The sequence below is a fragment of the Caretta caretta genome, chromosome 2 (genome assembly GCF_965140235.1).
Source record: "Caretta caretta isolate rCarCar2 chromosome 2, rCarCar1.hap1, whole genome shotgun sequence".
NCBI classification, from domain to species: Eukaryota; Metazoa; Chordata; order Testudines; family Cheloniidae; genus Caretta; species Caretta caretta.
Genome location: NC_134207.1, coordinates 127,761,392 through 127,776,830, shown reverse-complemented (window position 1 = coordinate 127,776,830; position 15,439 = coordinate 127,761,392). Strand labels below are relative to the sequence as shown.

General features: G+C 39.7%; 1 protein-coding gene across 2 annotated transcripts in view; it reads right to left on the bottom strand.

The window, feature by feature from the left end:
* The window catches only part of CDH9 (cadherin 9), a 128,288-nt gene that overhangs the window by 4,573 nt on the left and 108,276 nt on the right, over nt 1–15,439 (bottom strand). For both annotated transcript variants that reach the window (XM_048839668.2, XM_048839667.2), the window contains 4 exons: nt 13,507–13,643; nt 12,027–12,148; nt 825–942; nt 344–595 (listed from right to left, as the gene is read on the bottom strand). In XM_048839668.2, coding sequence (XP_048695625.1) covers nt 344–595; nt 825–942; nt 12,027–12,148; nt 13,507–13,643 — 629 coding nt within the window. The remainder of the gene's footprint in view (nt 1–343; nt 596–824; nt 943–12,026; nt 12,149–13,506; nt 13,644–15,439) is intronic.

Below are 15,439 nucleotides of genomic sequence, written 5' to 3'. Positions count from 1 at the left end.
AGAAAATATAAATGACTTAATAACTGGTTTAAATGTTAATTTTTAAGTATTAGGAGGCTGATTCTGTCATCTGTCTGCCTATTGAGTAGTACATTACTCAACTTCATTAAATGGAGGACTACTTGTCAAGTAAGATAATACTCTGCATGAGTAAGGATAGCAGAATCTAGTCCTACGTTATTATTTGCCTCATATCACATCTTAGTAAAACAGTGACATTCTCATCCCAGTTTTCAGCTTTCTTTTGAGTAGTTGTAATGACTTACAGTCCACATTCAAACCCTCCTATTCAAAAGCAGTTAGTGTGGAAAATGGCCACATATAGGTCACAAGGATCACTTACCTAACAGTATAATGATGCAGAGGAGAATGGCAATCAAAGCACCCGTGCTTAGGCCAGCTGAAAGAAGCAAGGCCTCGGCATTACAGGACTGCATGTTCCCCCGGCTATCACAGGCACACACTCGAATTGTCAGCGTGCCGGTGCTACTCTGGATTGGATAGTCATTGTCAAATATTAAGACTGGCAGGAGATAGGTACTCATTTTACTGCGACTGTATCCATTTCTTCTTGTGAGAATCCCTGCCGTGTTATCTGAAATGGAGGAGCAGAATAACTGTGTGTGACAAAGTGATGTGGTCTCTGGCATGGGGGAAAACAGTGAGTTGACATGCTAGAGTTGCCAACCCTCCAGTATTGCCCTGGAGTCTCCAGGAATTAAAGATTAATCTTCAATTAAAGATAATATCATGTGATGAAACATCCAGAAATTCATCCAACCAAAGTTGGCAAGCCTATGACATGCAGGACCAGAGTTGTTTACCTTTGTTGTCGACAACAGAGAAGTTGGGATGAACTGCAAATTCGGGCACCAACTCAAAGAAGAATTTGTGGCCTCGAGGAGGCTCATCTTTGTCCACAGCACTAACAGTCTGGACCAGCTATAAGGAAAACAAGGTGTTATGTTCTTAATGGGTTTTTTTTGTTTTTAAATAAGATAGCATTTTCGTATAGCATATTGTAAAATACTCTATGCAATTATATTTGAAGAAGCCACCCAGTGCCCAAGAGTAAGTGTGCTGTGTGGTGGTCTCACGTTAAAACAAGAAGAGCTTCTGTTAAACACATCAGCTCTTTCATTTTTAACTTCACATCCACTTAACAGCACACAAACAAGGGTCTGCTCCTGGTGGCAGCAGGCAGCTTTCTATTCTAGTTAGTTCTCAGTGCCCTGCATTGCTGTGTGAAGGGTGCCCCTCTGGCCAATCCAGCCTCCTCCCATGCCCTTACATAAGTCAGCAGCTACTTCACACACTGTGCTCTGTAAGTGGGAAACATGGGTTCAGGTCCTAGTCCACATATTTTTTCTCCTGGAGATAAAGTTAGAATATTGCAGAAGCAGAATTCTTAGATGTTGGGGGCTGGGGGAAGGAGAGGGTGGAGAAATCTCTTGCATCACCTTAAATGGACACCTCTGGTTGTGGAATGGCACTGGTGGAAAAGAGAGGGCAGTCAAGATCAGTTGTGAGGGGAAGATAGTAGCCCTGTCATAGGGCCATGGGAGCCAGCATGCATAAAGAGGAGGAAAATGTTAAGGGTTCCTTCTGGAATGCAGAAGACTCCCCTGCGGAGCTGGTGCTAACGCACTGGAGGCCTTAAACAGGAATATTTTGCCCCTCCTCCCCACAATACTAAAACAGGAAAATTCTTATAATAAAAACTGAATAGGGGGCCCCTTGAGCTGATCGGGGCTCTAAGCAATGCTTAGTCTGTTTATGCTTAGCACCTGCTCTCTCCCCTGCCACATTAAAAATAATTTTAGAAAAAGAAAACAAGTACTCTGGTATTTTGCAGACTAATTTACGATGTTGAAAGTTGCTAAAACTGGGAAAGCGAACACAGTAAGGAAGAGTGAGTTCAGTACCGATATTATATTAAGCATTGTGCAGTTATAACATGATGTCATTACATTTACTATGCTATAAACTGTGATCATTCATATGTACGGTAAAAATGAATACTGGATTGTTTACATTCACTAACTATTGTAGTACCACAGAAATCCAGCATGTTTTGCAATGTCCTGCTGCCGGAGTTGTGGCTCTATCCAAAAGGAGAAGCTTTGGGCTTAATCAGGTGTCAGGATAGCTCAGTGGCATGAGTGAGTGGGTGGATTTCGCAGAGAAAGGATTTGTGGCTGGACTCCAGAATAAGTCTCAGCAGAAAACTCTCCTTACCACTTCTTTACTCCTGGGCAGAGAGCTCCTCTAGCACATGCTGTGAAGATGGACCTGCTTTTTATGATATTGCAGTGTGCTGAGTGCCTCATTTGAGATGATAAGTGTCTCCATTGTACTGGGCATCTTCCGCTTCCACTGACTTCAAAGGGGTTTGTTATCAAAAGGTTTATGCATGCAGCTTGTTTCGCTGAGATTTCCAGAGCACATGCATAGCATTAACTGTCCAAGCAAAAGCAGTAACTGCTAAATAATACTATCTTAAGCTTTTGTAGCAATTGAGTTAGACAGTTCCCTTAAAACACCTTTCTGAATATTAATTTCAATGAGAATTAAACACACACATTCAATATTTTATATAGTTATTCTGTTTGGGACCTAACTTAGACTCTACTGACAATACAGCAAGAAAATATAGTAAAACACTAGATGAATAGTTGGCTCTGGAGTAATTTAATTATAGTCAGTAGAGTTACACTGTTGTAAATCAGGTGTGAATGGAGAATTTGGCTCATCAACTTCCTTGGCATTATTCCTCATTTACACCAGCGTTGGGGAGATCAGAATCAGGGTCTTTATGGTTTCCTGTTATCAGAACAGAACCTGTGAGGGAATTCATGAATGTCATATTCCTTCATGATGAACAGAATATAGTTAAAGCAGGATTATGCAATATTTCTTAAAATTAATGAGGCTCTCAAGAACACATTAAGATCTCTACATTTTGAAAGCAATTAGGACCCTGACACTTGGGGAACTTTTTAAATACATTTGGCCAAGTTCACACTCTTTACAAAGGAGCTCTGTTGTCACGTCATTGAACCTGTAATTCCACTATCACTTTTTTCTCTAAATATTCCCAGTGTTGCTACCACTGCTACTGGCAGTAGCAATGGTGGATGTGATAGTGTAGGCATGGGTTTAGGTAGCTACAACATTTTAAGCCCCATGTCGCCTAAGCCTACAATTCCAGTGCCATTATAGCAGAAATTCCTTATGGTGGAAGGCTAGCAGAGTATCAAATTGACTGAAAAAAATTTCCTCCTGAATTTTTGTAGAGGTCTGAAGGACAATGTGAGAACAAAAACATCAGGTAGAAGAGAGAGAATTAGAATAATGTGGATATTCGTCCAGATATTGCTAGGAAACATCCCGTAAGAAAATACCCAACTAGAATAGCTACCAAAGCATTGTAGCTGAGTATCATGTGGCTTTTCAAGATGTAATCAGTGAGATGTTTGTAAGATCCACATATGATTCCCTTCAAGTGAAAATAATATCAAGAGTGGACAATTGTGGCAGAAATAGAGGAACCTAATTACACTAAAAAATTATTGTGAGAATAATTCTGCAGAAAAGGGAAAAAAAACAACCCTTATTATTTGTTAAAGGTATTGGTTGTCTTGAAAAGATGGAAGAATAAAGGGGGGAAAATGAAAAAAAAAATATTGCAGGCAAAGTTTTCCAAAACAAACAAACAAAAAATAGAAACATTATGAGGTTAGCTTTTGTAGATCTAAAAATCATGAATAAAACAGACTAAAGTCAATCCTAGATGCAAAAATTAAAGAGATTTAGCCATTCTGATTTTTGGTGTGGTAGTGATACTGTAAAATCTAGGGCACAATGTTTTGCTATTTAAAGTTTGTGGTATAAAATGAAATACATGCTTTTTCCATTTTGAAACAGTTCTGAATTTGGAGTTGTACTCACGCTTCACAGAGATTTCAGAGAGATGTCTGACATTGTACGATTTATGAGAGTTTTTTTTCAAGAAAAAAGAAAAGGAGGACTTGTGGCACCTACAGCTCACGCAAGCTTATGCTCAAATAAATGTGTTAGTCTCTAAGGTGCCACAAGTCCTCCTTTTCTTTTTGCAGATACAGACTAACACGGCTTCTACTCTGAAATTTTTCAAGAAAGCGACTTTTACTCAACTCAAATGTGATTTCAAGCATATCAGACCTATTGAAAAAATGCATTCCTTTACGTTTAGCTGGCCTGGTGAATGAACTCAGATTGAAAAATTCAGCATTGTCAGTATTTCTACCTTTCTTAGGAGAATCAGTGTGAGGCAGCTCGTTGGGATTTATAGGATAAATTCCCATTCCTGAAGGGATCACTCAGTTTTTCAAGTGCTGATAATGTAAACCTGGGATGTCCATACAAACACTTCATTTTTATATCCAGCACAGAGTAGTTGTACAGCCATTTAAACAATGTAGGCCGAGCAGTGCAACCTTTCTTCATGAGCACTTAGGCCCAGATCCTTGAAGGTATTTAGGTCTCTATGTGATTTCATAACTTTGAGGATCTGGGTCTTATTCCAACCGAAGTCAGAGGGACACCCCATGAGTGAATGCTCGCAGACATGAGGTGGGGTTCCACAGATGTGTAGGTGCTGGAACTAGAGGTGCTGTGGGTGCTGCAGCACACACCGGCCTGAAGTGGTTTCCATTATATACAGGGTTTACAGTTTGGTTCAATGGCTCTCAGGACCCCAACTATACAGATTGTTCCAACACCCCTGTACATTCGGCCCCTGTTTATATATCTGTCACAGAGTGCCATCTCTTTTTCACATACTGCAGATGATTTCGATGCTACGGTGTTTTCTTCTCATTGCTCCAGACTACTGTAATTGTAAGTCACTCAGCATGCTTTAGACGATTCTCTTAAAGGCAGAACTGAAAGTTTCTTTATAAAAATCCAAGTAAGTCTTTTGTATGAATATGCATGAAGGCAATGGGCTGGGACAGAAAATATAGCAAAATGTTTGGGGAAAATATATTTACCATAATATTTTAACAAAAACTTGAGACAGCCAACACGTCCATGAGATGCTTGGCACTTTGCCACACACATGCCTTTTCAATACGTCACTGTCAGTGTATATTGGTTATCATTATGAAACATGACACCTTTCTTTGAAAACAGCAGTTTTCATTCCCTTTGCATAAGGCAGCTGTGATGTCACTTGCTATGAAACCAGGAAGATTCCTGAGGAGTTCAGGGAGGCTAATTTATTTAAACAGTCCCTTCTTTGGAGTTTTCAAACAACTCAATTAACTTACAGCATAAGTTTTGTACTTTGCAATAATGATAATGTATTCTTAACCTGGGGATGCTTAACTGTCATGGCTTCCGAATTTTGCTTTTGTTCTGCTACATATTACGGAGCTGATTGGAGTGTAGCCTTGAATTCAGTTGAATGATTTGAGCTTTAAGTTCTAGTAATTTGTGACTTTGCCTGAAATGAACATAGATATTGCATAACACTAGATGGCTTTTCAAATGTCTACACTATTGTTTGTTTCTCTCATTGACTGTTTGTGAGATATCAAACATCAAAAATGTTACTAGTCCCCTGATTGACCAATTTTTTATTAACTTCAGCGTAGGGGTATGTCTACACTTACAGTGGCATGTAAAGTACACACACTGCCTGCCCTCCTAACACAGGTATAAATAGCAGGGTATATACCCAACGTGGCTCTCTACACGCCCAAGCAGTGCCTCCCACATCTATTTTTAGCAATGTAGGGTCCCACTACCATCCTATTGATAAAGACTTTCCCTGCTGTCTCCCCCCACTACTAGAGCCTTTCACTGGCACGCTGTCATTACAGAGTGCAGTGTGCACACAGCCTGCTTTTCATTTTGTCATGTGGCTACATGAGCCCTGCATGCCACCACTAGTCTAAACAAGGCCTAGGAGTGAATATCACAAATCTCAAACCTTCAGTCACGGTATTATCATTTCCTGACATTTGTTCATCTAGTTATGTGCTGCACATATTTTGTCAAGGGTCTGCCACAAAAATCCCCCCCTAAATCCATGATAAACTATGAAAAATATGCTGAGGGGGAGATTGTCATTGGACTTTGCTGAATGCGTAGGAAGGAGGGCACAAAGAGACTTTCCTACCATGCTCCCCTTGGGATGATGTGACTCCACTATCCCCTGAGTAGATCAATCATAATGGTAGGTGGGAAAGATGAAGATGTAGAAGAATCTGGGAGGGACTGTCCTTTTTTAGGAATTCTTTCTAAAATATCTGTCCTTTGATGTAGTTTGATGCATTTTGAAGGCAAATGATTTACTCATCAGAAGTTGGCTCTAACCCCAGAGATAATTACCAACATGTCAGAGGTCAGAAAATCTTTCCCCTCTTCCTCCGTTTAAAAGGATTGCTGAGTTTTAACATATCACCCTACTAAGTCAATGGATGCCTACCCATAATTCAGCTACAGGTCTGTACAACAATGCATGATCAATATTTATCAATGGTGTCATGACAATTATGCCTTTCCCTGCTCCTTCCCAGCCTGTGGAGAAAATACAGAATAATGAAAGGAAAAATATCATCTTCCCAAATAAGATGAGCTCTATCTATGCTCTGATGTTTGGGAGCTCAAAAATGGCAAGAGAGAATATAGCACCAATGAGCAAAACAGTCTAGTTGTTGATCATTATTGTTAATGTGGTCTCAGCAAATATAGGGAGTTGGATGAGTTGATATCCTGGAGTTGAATTTTGCAATCATTGATTCATTCCATTGCAGTTCCATTAAGGTAAAACTCCCTGGCTTCCATGGAGAGAATTGCCTGACTCTGCCCCTAGTTCAGCTCAGGATCATGTACTGCTCTTAATGAGCTCATAGAATAAGGTTGTGAGAGGCTCTTGTGCAAGAGCTTTCCACAATAGCAGTCCTTGTGCTTCTGGAGCTCCATCACAGAAAAAGTGACACTTAAAAGAGGACAAAGATGAGTTGGGGCCAGGATCCTGCTGCTCCCACCTTAGCCCACATTACCAGTCTGTGGAACAGATCTGGAACTCATCCTAATGGATGAAGCAGAGGTTATATTTCCATGTGAAAAAAGCAATTCTAGAGATGATGCCCTTCCTCAATAGACTCGCTCATCACTGTCGCCCCTGGATATTGCAACTCTGTACTGCTCCCCCCCACACAGCTGCATCATATATGCCACAATCTACCCTCTAATATTGGCTGACATTGAACACAGTTATTGTAAGTTGGCAATGGAGAGGAATAATTGATATTTCTGGCTGCTTCCTGATGTGAATGAGATTTAGAAAGTGGTGTGATTAACAGCTAAGCTCAATTAAAAGAAAATCTTAAAATTAACTAAATATATTTATCTTCTCTGTCTAGCCCTCCTGCTGTGACCATCAGCGTTAAATGCACTGATGTGGTGCAACAGGAAGCAATTACAATTCTAACAGGTTGGCTGCTTTAGGTGAGCTCTAAAATAAGGTAGAATAGTATGAAATGAATAATAGTATATTCTAATATATTGTACAGTATGCGCTATCATACAATAACAGTATTGTACAGTACATTAAAATAGGCAACAAAACTGAAGACTATTTGGAATATAAATACTATGTCCAAAATGTTCACGTATGTGCATTTAAATCCATAATTATATTCAGACATCTAATTAAAAGTGACTTGATTATAAAGGTGTTGAGCCCTTGCAGCTCCCAATGAAGCCAACTTTACATAAGTGCCTAAATATGAATTTGGGTGCCTAACTTTAGATATCCATGCTTGAAATTTTTTACTTGAATCTCCTACTTTCCTGCAGCCACAGAAACCTGCAAATATCACATCCCTGCATATGTAACAAGTCGGAGGCAGTACTTTGGGGAATAATATTTGATGCAGATAATGTCTGTAGCATTACTACTGAATTTGCCATTTGGGGAAAATAATTTCTGGAATTACATGCTGAGCTCATGCTATTTGGAAGGAGCATCTGAATAGCTAAATACAAGGCCTCTGACAGCTACTTTTTTTTAAATGCACACATTTGCTCTAAATCTGCTCTCTTCCTTTTTAGCAACGTAAAACTTGGTGGGGATGTAATGGGAAGAATGTTGACTTACTAGAATCCACACAAATGTTACCCAAAGTCAAGTAAAATCTTTAAGCTCTTAAATATTGTGACAGGGTCAGGACAGTTGGCTACAGGAGAGTAATAGAAAGCAGATATATTAGCCTCAGGTTAAATAGGTCACTTTTCCCTGGATAAGGTAACAGGGAAAGTTCCAGAACAATCAGGAACCTTCTGGAGACAATTAAGACAGACAGGCTGATTAGAACACCTGCAGCCAATCAAGAAGCTGCTAGAATCAATTAAGGCAGGCTAATCAGGGCACCTGGGTTTAAAAAGGAGCTCACTTCAGTTTGTGGTGGGCGTGTAAGGAGCTGGGAGCAAGAGGTGCTAGGAGCTGAGAGTGAGAATGCGGACTGTTGGAGGACTGAGGAGTACAAGCATTATCAGACACCAGGAGGAAGGTCCTATGGTGAGGATAAAGAAGTGTTGGGAGGAGGTCATGGGGAAGTAGCCCAGGGAGTTGTAGCTGTCGCACAGCTGTTCCAGGAGGCACTCTAGACAGCTGCATTCCACAGGGCCCTGGGCCGGAACCCGGAGTAGAGTGCGGGCCTGGGTTCCCCCCAAACCTCCCAACTCCTGGTCAGACACAGGAGGAGTTGACCTGTACTCTGGGTTCACGAAAACGGCCAAACTGAGGGCTGCCATGAATCTCGGAGACAAGCAAATCCACCAATAAGCGCAAGATGCACCAAGGTAGAGGAGGAACTTTGTCACAATATAAATAATATAGAAAGATCTGAGGGCCAAAAACAAAATGGAGGAAATAATAAAATAATAAAACAAAAGTATATAAAAGGGATAAAAGTATCTATGTAGATACATCTTGGGTGATGCCGCTTTAGTCCTTTGTGCTCCTTGAGAATCACATTGTCTCAAAATTTCTGATTGTTGTCAACCAGGTGATGCAGGGGCAGAGTTAAGATTGTTTGAGTGATATTAAATGAGCTTAACTGTACTTTCTAATACACTGAATATATTATATTTTTTGGGGGGGGAGGAGGCAAGGTAAGTAGTCCCTCACATTAGAATATCTAGATTTTCTAACACTTGTATTTGTGACCAAACAGCAACTTCAAAACAGCCTTCTCTTTGAAGGCTTAAACTTTTTGTTAAGTGATAAATTATGTTCAACCTTTACTCCAGTTTATCTAAGGTTTCTGAAGAGGAGTGATCAAGTAGATAAATCAACTGCAAAATGCAAAATATTTGTCTCTAAAGTATTATTGCAGAATATGAACTTGAAGAATCAAAAGGAAAATGTAGGCAGTTAGTCAATTAACTCCCATGGAAAGTCAGTGTCCAACTCCTACTAAGTCTGATAGGTCACTTTGAAGATCCGAGCCCTAATTTACACCCAAAGAATGGGAAAGTGTTGTGAATTACACCCACACATTTAGTTGGGAAGCTAAATTGTAATTTGTGCATTATTGAGTATTCCATACATTTGGCGTTTGGAAAGGTATCATTTAAAAGGAGGTGACAAGTAGCCAGTCTGGGTGGAACTTGTTCTGTGACCATACCCCCAAATTTGAGTTCCCTCACTCAAAATATTACATATGCTTAATCTTGCTTTGCTTTGCCCAGTTCTATTAAAGCTTTTACCATGACTCACATTGATATCAATCACTGAACTGAGATTCTAAAAATTATTTGTCCACAATCTTGTACTATACAAAGAGGTTTTGTTGCACAGACAGAAATCTGGTCATATACCAGCAATACAGACTTGCTGGCCAGAATTATCTGAATGTATTTCTGTTGAAAAAGTAATTAATACGTTATAAAATAAAACTACCAGAGTACAATAAACAGTAATTGGATGAAATTTCTAAGCTCATTACATAGATCTCAAACCTTGGTCACACATGAAAATGTATGTCACAGTGGTATCCTAATTATAAACATCACATTATTTTGTGACAAGGTGTACCATTAGGCTTAGAGTTTCATGTGTTTATTTCATTATCTGTTATAATTCCTACCATTATTTGCATTTAATTTAGTATTGCTGTTACTGTATATATTATTTTACTGTATTATGTGCATCAAAAGTAATGAAAATATTTGTATGAAAAAGAATCATATTGGCAGTGAAAGCCCTTGATACAAACCAAGGCAATTCCGTTCAAAGTATGTTATATTATCCTTCCAACTCACGGCCTGGCTCATACAATTGGTGACACTGGGTGAATAAAGTGAACAGAATGTGACTCAGTTGAGCCATTGGCTGCACATCTGCCACCTCTTTTTTTTCTTTCCTTTTCCAAAATAACATTCAAATGTGCTTCGTGTTTCAATTGCTACGTTACACTCAATCTGTACTTCCTGACGTTCCCTAGTTTATAAGGTGAAATCTACACATACAGAGCTTACCCACAGGGCTCTACACTTTTTCTATCATGGGCTTCTGCCTCTGAATACAGTCTGGCCCTTAACTTTTAATTCCTTAGAAATCCATTCCATACTGAGATATTTTTAATGCAATGTTTCCACACAGAGTGAATGTTTATAGTGAAGGCATAACTCTGTGAACAAAGGTGTTAAAAACTGAAATGTCAACTGACCCCATGATAAACAGAGAGACAAGATTGGTGAGGTCATATCTTTTATTGGACCAACTTCTGTTTTGATAATTGTTTTGGGTTCCTCGAATGATCATGGAGTATGTTTCCTGATTTTTTTTTCTTCCCGGTACATGGCAGTATGTGATGAAATTGGTCCAATAAAAAATAGTACCTTACTCACCTTGTCTTGCTAATGTCTTGAGAGCAACACAACTACAACAACACTGCAAACAGCAATGGAAGATAACAAATTTTGCTGTTTGAAATGAAATCTCCACAACATGAGGAGAAAGGAAGCAAAACTTACCAGTGACATCTACTTCATGAGTAAATCATAGAATCATAGACTATCAGGGTTGGAAGGGACCTCAGGAGGTCATGTACTCCAACCCCCTGCTCAAAGCAGGACCAAACAAAACATCATCCCCAAAGGACTCAAATCTATAGCTCTCTGACCACTACATAAACATCGAAGTTGTGCAATAAAATCTACCTCACACACATTCTCTCTCTGATATCCTGAGACTACCATAGCTACAACAATGCTGCAACCATCCATAGTAAATAGAAGATTGTAATAATTACAATAGTAATAGTGCAGCAAAACACACATATCATGGATATAGAGAAATATTCTATCTACCTGGAACTTTTATTCTCTTTTCTCCAAGCTAGTGAATTGCTTCCTCTTTAAATCTGTTTTAGTTTATTAAAAGGATGTGTTGATCCAGTTTGTATAAAGCAAGAGCCATCCTGGACCTTTGCACAAATTCGAATCTAACACAAACTGAATCTTAACCAAGGTCTGATAAAGTTGACATATCTTTTTAGCTTTAAAATTATAGTTCCATACCACAATTTCTTGTTTCTGTCAGGTACCATAAATATGTGAGATTTCCAAAATTGGATTTTTGCATATTTCAAGTTATCAATAGATCATATAATGCTTTGGTAAGCATGCAGACAAGAAGAATTGTCTAAACATATGAAATTTTAGTGACTTATCCAGGACTCCTTCTATAAAAGAGATTTGTGACGAAGGCTATTAAATCATTACCTAAAAATAAAATATTGTGTATGTGTTATATTAGAGCCAAATCCTGCATTCCTTGTCCACCTGAAATGTCTATTGAATTTGGAAATACAGTCAGAAGATTTATTATTTATTATTTTTCATCCATGCGAATCAAGATTGTCATGAAGATGTTAGTCTCCCTTGTGAGTAACTCTAGAAATGAATAAAACACAGCAACAGAAGATACAGGCATAAATTTGCTGGTAGATTAAATATGCATTTACCTGTCCTGCTTTTGCATTTTCACAAACAAAAGTTTCATAATATTTAGCAAATTCTGGTGCATGGTCATTTATGTCTAAAATCCTGATGAAGACAGGTATCTGGCTACTTTGTTTAGGATTATCTGGAACAAGAAAATAATTTATAATTTAGCTAAGGAATAAAAGGATTGGAAAGATTTACAGTTCATGTAAGAGAAGTGAAATTATCAAGTATATTTCATCTAATTTCTCCCCTACCCCACAACATAAAAGAAATGTTCATATCTTTACAGTTATGTTCAGTTTTCTACTGGTATATAATTTAATATAGTTAAGACTCATATTTACATTTTAAACCCATTACATTATTTTTAAAAGAAAAATGTTATATTAAGGCAAAACTATCTCAGTCTAAATTGATTTGCAGTTGAAAACAGAATTTTAAATTATCCAACGTGTCTGGCTTGCCAATGTATTCCAATCAGCAGTGAGTGTATACATGCTTATTTTCTGGGATCTGTGTCCTAAAATGGAGTTGCTGAGGTTAATCCAGGGGGGATAGATATATTGTATGGATCAATTCAAAGCCCTGTCTAGCTACAAAGGCAGGAAGAATGTATCTGACACCTTTGTCATTAATGTGCCACTCCAAGTAACCTCCTAGGCCAAACCATAGTCAATGGGATGAATAAAGTGAAGCAAATATTGGCAGTTGGGCCTGTGTTTGGAGAAAATAGTTTTCTTAAAGAAAAAATGGTATGGCTCTTTCTAAAAGATGGTCTGTGTATCCTATATGCTCATCACAGCTCATACAATGTTAATCTCACTACTTCCCAAAGTGAAGGAAGAAGTTGTAAGGAGGAGAAAAATAGTGTCATAGAACGTATCACTTAATCAATTGTGGTGTGCCACTTTGGAAGATACAAGGTCAGATTTTCTTTTCTGCCCGGGGGGAAGGGTAATATATTAACTTTACAGGCCTCTAGTTGTGACTGGGGCTGGGTTGATCTCTGGCGTAAATTAGAGCAGTCTGAAGGCCAATCTAATGTCTGCCCATGGTCCCAAAGGACCATTCTGATGGTCTGGAATTGCTGGAATGCTCTAACCATGCCCTCATTTTCTTATAAATTTCCCTTTTCCCCTAGAGGCTGAGGGAGCAATGTAGAATCACTATGCTGGCTCTGTACCAATTTATGCAAGGGAAATCCTCAGGAAGCCAGTTATGTTGGCTTTGTGCTGCTCTGCACAACTGAAATGGACCTGAATTTTTTTTTTTTTAACTATGGGGAAAAGTAAGAAAATCATGAAATAATAAGTTTTTAATTAAAATTTACCCCTATTGAGTTTTCTGGCTTGTAGTTAGCAAATGATATGCTTGGCTGAAATTTTTAAAGACAGACAAGGGTGAATCTGGTAAAAAAATTTAAAACAGAAATTTGTTATAGAATTGCCAAATTTTCATGTTCTAACATTCTCTTCAGATAAGCCATCTCCAACTCACTGATTTCAGTTGCTATAACAGTGATATTGTGCCAGGGGTTTTCTTCCCGATCAAGTGGCTTTGAGATGAATATAGACCCATTTCCTGAATAGATGTTGAATATTCTGTCGAGGTCAGTGTGTCGATCCACAGAATATCTGTCAAGAAATAATACAAGTGTGTATCACCCTCTTCTATTATATTTTCCAGTTTTGCTTACTAACCACCATTAAATGCTTCCAGTTTTACGTTAGGAAAGGCTACCTTAAAATTTGCAATATGGTATTACCTAAGGTTCCCTGTACTTACTATAGGGAATAACTAGTGCAGAGTACTGTAAATATTGAGTTAAGTTATTTAAGACGTTGGCTCTTTCTGAAAGATGGGGTGTAAACTCCATATGCTTAGCATAGCCCATACAATGTCAGTTTCATGGCATTGGTCTTAAATAGGATTAAAGGGTAACACATCTGTATAGGAAGCTATTCAGTATGAGTCATTTTACAAAATATATTTTAGCCCAGAAATATAACAAATTCTGGAATGATAGTGAGTTAACTCAGACTGAATTGTCTTTAAGATTTTCACAAATGATTAGAGATTTTGGATGCTTCAGTTTTTTCGGTGCTTAATCTCAGACACCATCACAGGAATTTAATTTCGGTAACCATTGAGCATCCGCTCTCTGAAGACAAGGCACCTTTGATTTTTCTCAGGATGGGCAGAAAATCACTAAAAAATATTTTTTAAATTTTGGCTTTTGCATTTGTTGAGCTCTCTTTTCCTTCCAAAAAGATTAACTTACATTTATAGTCATCCTCTGATCTAGTGAGCTAGTGACCATTAGCCACAAACCTGTTGCGTGAAGAGCGTATGCGTAATTTGCTTGCTGACATCATTTTGCCCAAAAATGTGCACGTAGATCATTCAGCGTTGTCTCACTTTCAATCAGAAATGTAGCTGAAGCAGGTTTCACAATAATTTGCATGGTCTATGCACTAATGTACAAATGGTCAGTGTTATGCATGTCAGTTTAGACCAGGGGTGGGCAAAATTTTTGGCCTGAGGGCCACATTGGGGTTCTGAAACTGTATGGAGGGCCAGGTAGAGAAGGCTGTTCCTCCCAAAATAGCCTGGCCCTGCCCCCTATGCACCCCCTCCCACTTCCTCCACCCTGACTGCCCCCCTCAGAACTCCCAACCCATCCAACCCCCCCTGCTCCTTGTCCCCTGGCCACCCCCTCCCAGGACCCCCCGCCACTAACCGTCCCCCTGGACCTCACCCCCTACCCAACCCCCCCTGCTCCCTGTCCCCTGACTTCCCTGACTCCTATCCACACCCCCGTCCCCTGACAGGCACCCTGGGACTCCCAAACCTATCCAACCCCCCTGTTCCCCATCCCTTGACCGCCCCCCTCCAGAACCTCTACCTCTTATCCCCCCCATCCCCTGACTTCCCCCTGGGGCCCCCTGCCCCTTATCCAACCCCCTCGGTCCCCGCTTATCATGCCACTCAAAGCACCAGGACCGGCGGTCATGCTGCCGCGCAGTCTAGAGCACCAGGGCAGGCTGGCGGCCCTCACAGTTGCGCTGCCCGGCAGGAGCTCATAGCCCTGCTGCCCAGAGCACTGGCTACACGGTTAGCTGAGGCTGCAGGGGAGGGTGGACACCAGGGGAAGGGCCAGGGGCTAGCCTCCCTGGCCGGGAACTCAAGGGCCTGGCAGGACGGTCTCGTGGGCCAGATGTGGCCCACGGGCCATAGTTTGCCCACCTCTGGTTTAGACAATAATAGCAGATGCGCTAACAGTTACGGCAGTAGCACAAGGCCAAACATTTACCTCCTAATTGTTATGACTTTCTCACAGTAGTTTCCTATTTAATATGCTGTACAAATGTTGATCATTAAATAGTTAAGAAGTAGAACATGGTAGATGGTGTATCTCTACAGGGGATTG